This window comes from Pipistrellus hanaki (assembly GCF_964339955.1).
Source record: "Pipistrellus hanaki genome assembly, chromosome: 3".
In the NCBI taxonomy this organism is placed as follows: Eukaryota; Metazoa; Chordata; class Mammalia; order Chiroptera; family Vespertilionidae; genus Pipistrellus; species Pipistrellus hanaki.
The window spans coordinates 10,506,341-10,514,493 of NC_140505.1; the positions used below are offsets into that span (position 1 = coordinate 10,506,341).

Genomic DNA, 8,153 nt, shown 5'->3' on the forward strand with positions numbered 1-8,153 from the left:
TTTGTTGACACCTTTCCCTCCGTTACATAACCATTTTCTATGAAAAGCAGACATCAAGCTAAGGAGGCTGTACTTAGGGGTCTACCAGTTAATAATTCGGACTTTTTTCAACGGATGGAGTTACACATATGTTGATATATATGCAATTTAATATGTATGCTAAATTGTTAACAAGCTTCAAAACTTCCTAAGTTAAATTTGCTGAAGGTGTTAACATCATAGATATTTTTACACTTAAAAATGTTGAATTTCGTGCCAAAAAAAAAAAAAAAAAAAAAAAGAGCATTTGCGGGAAGTTATAATTCATTATTTATTTTAAAGAAAAGTGCTCCTGAATACTTCGGGAAGATTATGGGAAACGTGCTCCATCTCACTATACTCGCGAACGCTGCTTTAAACGCTTCAAAAGTGACGATTTCGATGTGAAAGACAAAGAACGTCCAGGTCAACCGAAAAAGTTTGGAGACCAACAGCTAGAAGCATTATTGGATGAAGATGCGTGTCAAACTTAAAAACAACTTGCAGAAAGATTATTCACTGCTCAGCAAACCATTTCTGATTGCTTACTAGTACAAGCAATGGGAAAGATTTTAAAGGAAGGGAAATGGGTGCCACATCAACTGAATGAAAGACAAATGGAAAACCGGAAAGTTGTCAGTAAAATGTAGCTTCAACAGCACAAAAGTCTTTTTTGCATTGATTTGTGACTGGTGATAAAAAGTGGATTTATTCTGAAACTCCCAAAGGCACAAAATCATGGGTTGACCCAGGTCAACCAACAGTATCTACTACAAGGCCAAATCGCTTCAGAAAGAAGACAATGCTCTGCGTTTGGTGGGCTCAGGAAGGTGTGGTGTGTTTTGAGCTTCTAAAACCATGTGAAACCATTAATACTGATCACTACCAACAACAAATAATCAATGTGAACCACGCTTTGATCATGAAATGACCAGAATGGGCCAGAAAACATGGCAAAGTAATTTTGCTTCATGATAACGCACCATCACACAGTTCAAAAGCCAGTTAAAGACACGTTAAAAGATCTTGCCTGGGAAGTATGAACCCACCCGCTGTATTCACCAGACCGTGCTTCTTCAGATTACAATTTGTTCCATCAATGGCACACACTTCAAAACACACGAAGAGGTGAAAAATTGGGTCTCTGACTGGTTTGCCTCAAAACAAGAAAAGTTCTATTGGGACGGTATCTATGATGGACATTATTTAGAATAAAGCACTTGTGATGTTTCTCTTGAAATTATTGTATTTTCTTTGATTACAAAATCCGCTATCATTAACTAGTACACCTAGTACTGAAAGGAATAACACAGCCATGCTTGAATTTTAGAAAGATGACACTGGCAGCCACGTGGAAGAAACAAATTAAGGGAAGGCAATTGGAGGCAGAGTGGGGATTTAGAACCCAGCAGTAGCACGGAAGGAAGACAGAGCGGAACCAGGATGACCAGGGTTTGGCTCAGGAGAGCAGGGAGTAGAGACAGCTTAGGAGTTCCTGGGTAGGAGGGGAGAGGTAGATGTGGCTGGATTTAATAATGAAGAGAGAAATGACTGCCTGGTACTGACTGATACTACTAACGGGAAATTAACTCGAGATAGCACCTGAGCTGTTAAGATTCTACTAGAGGCCTGGGGAACAAAATTGTGTGGCCTAGCATGTGATCAGGGCCATTTCACCACCACCTTCCCTGGTTCCCCATCCGCAATCAGAGCCTGCTGGCCAGGGAAAGGAACCAAGAAGTGATCAGTGCACCTTATAGTGACTGGTCAAGTGGTCATTCTGCCGTTATGGTTGATGGCTGGGCTTTTATTATATAGTATTTAGAAAACTTTTTTTAAATGACAACCTACTATATTATATCATATACTTCACAATTATAACTTTCAATCACTGGTTATAAACAGACTATAAGATCTAATGTATCAAATTAAAATTCACTTAATTATGGGACTGTTTGATATACCTAATTTTTAAAGTGTACTATGAGCTCAACACCCAGTTACAGAGTCAAAATGTTGACATTTTGTAGATTCTCTAGCTTCAATAGGCTAATGCATAGCAGATTTTTGGATTTTTTTTTTATTGCAACATTGGATGCCCAGTGTACAAAATTCAGCACAGGTAGGGTCCCTAGGCTTGGCCAGCAATCAGGGCTGATCAGGGCCTTCTGGCTGCTGGCCGGGGCCTTCCTTCCCTGGCTGCCAGCTGGGGTCTTCCTTTGTTCCGTGCCAACCCTGGGTGGTCAGCAAACATCATAGCAAGAGATCAAACTTCTGGTTGAACTCCCACGGGGACAATTTATGCATCAGCCTTTTATATATACAGATTATTTTCTTCCATAAAAAAGCTTTAATCTCAAATACCTATAATTATTAAATAATGCACATGAGTGAAGGCAGCTGCTTTTAGTACAATAGGGAGGGACTGCAAACTGGTAAAATGGACAAGAGGCAGACCAGTAAAGGAACAGCTACTCTTCAGCTCAAAGCTAATATTGCTATGTGGAGACAGTTGCCCAATCTTCACAGATCTTCCTATGTTAACAGACCAGTTGGAAGGGGCAAGGACCATATAGGAAATCTCTGTACCTGCTGCTCAGTTTTGTGGTGAACCTAAAATTGCTTATATATATATATATATTTTTTAAATATATTTTATTGATTTTGAACAGAGAGGAAGGGAGAGAGATAGAGAATTAGAAACATGGATGAGAGAGAGTCATCGATCAGCTGCCTCTTGCACACCCCCTACTGGCGATATGCCCGCAACCAAGGTACATGCCCTTGACCGGAATCGAACCCGGGACCCTTCAGTCCCCAAGCCGACGCTCTATCCATTGAGCCAAACCGGTCTTGGCAAATTGCTTATATTAATAAAGTCTATTTTTTTTATTGGAAATTTGAAAAATTTAATGAAAAAAAATTTCAAATTATAAATGTTGGCAATGGTACTCAGGGGCTGGCAACAATAGGAAATTTCAAATAGCTTAAGAATATGAAGATTGGTTCTAGTATTTTTTAAATAAAAATAACTGCCATTTATAAAATACCTACTGTGTGCCAAAGAATATTCTAGTTTCTTTACATGTTCTAGAATATTCTAGTTTCTTTACTATATCTAAAACCTTTCAACATACATGCATTGCTTTTGTGTGGAAACTCTCTGGAAGGGACTTACTTTCTGAATGGGAAGTCAGTAGTCCTGCCAGAGGTAGACGAGCTTTAGGTAGGCTGGCGAGGGATTCATAAACAGTAAGCTAGGGCTAAGAGGCAATAAGCACGTAGGTTAAGAGCAATAATAGCTCCAGGCACACTAATTACATGCAGTGGAAAAGGGGAAGCAATTTTTTATATGCTTACTGTGAGCCAGAGACAACAATGAATGATTATAAATATTAAATATCAACAATCCTGCACAAAAGGAATCACAATTCCTAATTTTACAGATGGAAGCTCAGAGAAATTGAGTAACTTGCAAATAGGTCTTATTATTAGTATATAGTATATAGTTATCCTAACAATATGTTAGAGCCAGAATTGGAATCCATGACTGTTTGATTACAAAGCTTTCATTCACCTAAAGTCAAGCTGCTTTTACTAAGGTCAGTAATTTCTGCTTTCTTCATTTATGTTGCTCAAATTCATTTTGTCTTTTATCTCTAACATAATGCTCACATCAGTAACCCTAGGAAACTGCAGACTTCCCAGTAGGCAGTAAGAATTCGGTAGTTAGTCGGTCCTCTCACTCCCGTAGCCCTAGGACTATTAAGGTTATGTGAACACCCAAGGTTGCACTGCCAGCTAATGACACGTCAGGATCTCCTGACTTCTGGTACAGAGCTTCTTTCATTAAGGTTATTAGTCATCCCAGAGTAAAAGAGATAGCAATTCTGATAAACATAATTCCCAAATTGGATTTTCTCACTGAAGACAAAAATAACACCAGAATTACCGTCTACTTTATTAAAATGATGCAGAAATCCTTTACTTTAGACAGCTGATCTCCCTAAGCAAAAAGTTATGAAGGATTACTATTTTATAACTTTGAATTTACATAGTTAATTGCAGATAATCGTTACCATTTACAACACTGTTGTGCTTTCAGAACTAAGGAAATAAAGCAAGCTGACTTAAATATTGAGAGAGAGAAACCAGATTAATTAGGATGGTAACTGCTAAGACCATCAGTTTTCAATATTGTCTGATTGCAGGGACAATGCACGGAAATACTTCACAGCTTCACTTCTGAGGACTCTCTCAATTTTGGGATTAGTGGGCATCACCTGGGACATTTCAACTACAACTAATTGAAAATCCAGGCTGAAGGTGGATTAAACAGTAAGGGGTTATTAATCTTATGCAGCAAGAGGTCCAGAGGCAGGAAGTTTCCCCCAATGGTTAGTCCGGCATCACAGCATTATCACGGATATTCCAGCTTTCATTCTGGAGTCAGCCTGTATTCCTTCCCTGACCCCAGCAGTTCCACATGTCCGTGTAGCGCAACAATATCCGAAACATTTCCTTCAGACATCTTTATAATTGAGAAAATGTTTGGAACAGCTCCCCCCCTGACTTCTCCAACTCCAACTGACCAAGAGCAGGCTCTGAGTCCTGCTCTCACGGGAACTAGCAGGAGGAACTGAGGCTTAGTTACTAAGCCATGGTCATTGGCGTAAACCATCATTAAGCACTTGCAGGGGTTGAAAAAGCACAGCTTCCAATAAGTAGGTGGCTCTGCAGATAACCAGATAACAACAGGTGTTCTTCCTAGAACTTGGATTTGGGTGGCAAACAAAACAGTGTGGTTTAGAGCAAACTTCTTTAGGAAGTAGAACAAATTACAGAATGAGTCCAATTCCTATCCAGAAAGTCCAGAATTATGGCGATACCTGTTATTCAGAAGGTGGAATATGTCACTTGAGCCTAGTCAACATGACTTTGTTTCCATTTTCATGGCAGACAAATATATTATAATGCTCTGGTTAAACACTCTTTTGTTGTTACCTATGAGTTTCCCATTTGCCCTGCCTTGTAAGACTTAGATGAGGAAATACACATAAAATTCACCTAGCCTTTAGGCAAGGCATGAGGAAGATAAGGAAGAAATTTCTCAAGGTTAACAAAAAAAAAAAAAAAAAAAAGGAGTCTACATTCATAGAGAAAGGGAATAAACAACACGATCTTTTCTAAAATGAAATGTTTGAATTATGAGTTAAAAGAACATTAAGAATTGGAAATTAAATGAGAGAACTGAGGGGCAGGGGTGCAGGGGAGACAGGAATCTGGAGGGAAGAAAAAATAAATCATGTACTTTCACTGTCAGGAAGAGCTGTTGACCTTATATTTGGAGAAGGGACAGATATGAAAAATGAGGGAGGTGGGCAGCACAAACAGGATATTGATATTCACATTTTAGGAAGTTTTATGTCGTTCATTAAAATATCATTCAAATCATTTCAACTTTTGTACAGTGCACCTTCAGAATAACCAATCAGTGTCCTTCTGCCCAAAAATCTAAGTATAAGTTGTAGTATACTGAAACCATTTTTTACTAGTTACTTTAAAATGTATGTCATGAGTTAAAAAGGCATATTTAACAAAAATAGGTGGATATCATTTTTTCTGGAATCATACCATTCCTGGAATGTACTTAATTGTCTCCTAATTATCCAAGTTTAGTTTATAAATGTGTAATATTTCAACAATAACAACAAAACCTTCAAGTATTTTTATTAAAAAAAAACTTACAGAAATAAAGAGTACTTAAAGTTAAATTTTTATAACATTACAAAATATGTGGATAATGTCACATGACCAATTATACATCCATTATCTCTGGTTCATAAAATAAAATGGATCCTTTCTGCATTTGTTCAGAGCATTTACAGATCCTCTTAAACCAACTTCAGAACTCCAGATTAATAATTGCTGCTTTAGAATCTCACCTTATTTGGGAAGCCAAAAAAAATAAACACATTTCAGATCAATCACTTCCCATATTTTACCAGCCTTAGCAGCAAAGGACTTTGGAATATTTGAAAAATTCAACTCCAACCTCAAAGAATATAATTTTGTCAGCAATGAGAATCCTTAACAGAATATACTAAAGGCTTAAAGCAATTAATTCCAAAGGTATGGTTCTATAAAAGTATTTTAGCCATAGTAGTACTAGTTTAGTACATAGTCATCCAAGTGACAGTTTCTGAGGAGACAAACTTTTGTTTGTTTCAATCTTAAAAATGAGTCATTTTCATAAGCATATCTTGTAAGAGTTGCTCTTACAGGTTAGTACACAACTCTATTTAGAAAAAGACTCTGTGAACTTAATTTTAAAAAAAAAAAAAAAACACACAAAACCACCACTAGACCAAAGAGCATGCTACTCTTTCCAGTTAAAAACCACAAATGTTTACCTTTTTAAAGTTCTGAACAAGCAGAACAATTGAGACAAAAGAACCAAGAAATAGCTGAAGTTCAATCAGCAATAGGCCTCATTTTAGCCAAATTGAGTGAAATTTTTAAGAATCTATCTAATTTAAAATTATTCTACACCATAACTTACTTGCTTGGGGAAAGTTAGTAGTTACAAATAAAATTGCCTCTACTCGTTTGTTCAACAGGACTTATCAATTTTATTCTCTTAAAACCCATATCTTTACAATGGGTGAAAAGTTTATTTTAAAAAGGTTAGGGCTGAACGACGTTAACGTCTTTGCATCAAAATACATGCCGTGACACTATTAAGTAAATATGCTTGCCTAATTCACACCATAATATAAAGAGGAGGTGGTACTAAGTTTTGAAAACCATTAGAGGCCACCGATATTTGCAATACAAAACGAGGGGCAAACCAGGTGACAGTAAAAACAGCTGAAACCACTGGAACTGCATAAACAGTTCTAATCTGACCCGGCTGAAAATGAAAAACTCCTAGGAAGACAACACAACAATCATGGTGAATAGGACCACGCCTGTGTGTGGGAACAAGAGTAACCGTGAGACCGGTACAGAGACTGGTCGCTGTCAGACAGGAGAAGGCAGCTGGAACTGGGTGAATCTTAAATTAGAGACTTAAGAGGATTGAGTGTGTCACTCCCAGAGGAGAACTCCGATAAAAACTTCAGGCTTCCCTTCCCTTCCCTCTGAGGTTGCAACAGATCCTCTATACCTCCCCCCCCCCCCCCCCCCACTATTTGTGAAATCTTGGAAATGACGCTTCACAAAGCTTTTGGGCCAAATAAAAAATATTTTAACACTTTATCAGGTGGCCAGAGGGAAAGGGCAGAGCGGGGGATATTGGAAACAGCCTATGAGCCAGATTACCGTCAGCAGCCATGTGTCAGGGGGGATGAGCAAGTCAGAATTAGAAGAGCTGAGTGGTGGTGGGGCAAAGGGGGGTGGAGGTTGGGGGGGGGGGAGGGAAAGGGGGTGGAAGTTGGGGGGGGGGAGGGGGGGTGGAGGTTGGGGGTCGGGGAGGGTCCGGAGGAAACATCCTGATCTGGGATCCGAGAGGCCAGAGCCAGCGTGCACACCGCCGGGGCGAAGGGAGGTGTATCAACAAGAGGCAGCAGGCGCGGGGTCGGCCTGGGGACCCCGAGATTGGGATCCGTCCCAGCCCGCCCGCCCGCCCGCCCGCCCGCCCTTCTCCTCGGGTCCGGGTCCGAGACGGAGCGCCCAGTCACCTGGAGTGGGAGCTCCGCAGGGACTCGATCAGCCGCTGCTTCTGCTGCTGGAGGCTGGTGAGGCCGCCGGGGGACCCCGCCGCGGAGGAGGCGGCGCTCTTGGTCAGCGGGAAGAGCCAGCTCATCCTCCCCGGGTCCCCGGGCCCGAGGGAGGCCCTGGTCGCTCCGGTCTGCCTCTCCCAGCGGCTCAGGCCGGCGGTGCTTCAACCACGGAGGAGCAGGAGGACAGACGGACGGACGGACGCCCGGGACCCGAGCGCCCCCTCTAGGCCGGCCCGCCGGGGGGTCCCCGCGTCCTTGGGGGCATGCTCTGCCCGCGGGTCCCGGACGGAAGGAACTCCCCGGGACCCGCCCCCCTACCTCCGAGGCCCGGCGCCAAACCAGCCCCACAGCCCTCCTCGCCGCCCAGCCTTCACTGCCCCCACTTCCGCCCTGCGTGCCCCGCCCCCTCTG

General features: G+C 41.4%; 1 protein-coding gene across 1 annotated transcript in view; it reads right to left on the reverse strand.

Annotated features, from left to right (window-relative positions):
- VPS37A (VPS37A subunit of ESCRT-I) overlaps positions 1-8,151 on the reverse strand; it is a 29,621-nt gene extending 21,470 nt beyond the window's left edge. Inside the window, exon 1 of the mRNA XM_084879245.1 lies at positions 7,701-8,151. Within this exon, the coding sequence (XP_084735371.1) occupies positions 7,701-7,825 (125 nt within the window). The 5' untranslated portion in view covers positions 7,826-8,151. The remainder of the gene's footprint in view (positions 1-7,700) is intronic.
- Positions 8,152-8,153: the final 2 nt, after the last annotated feature.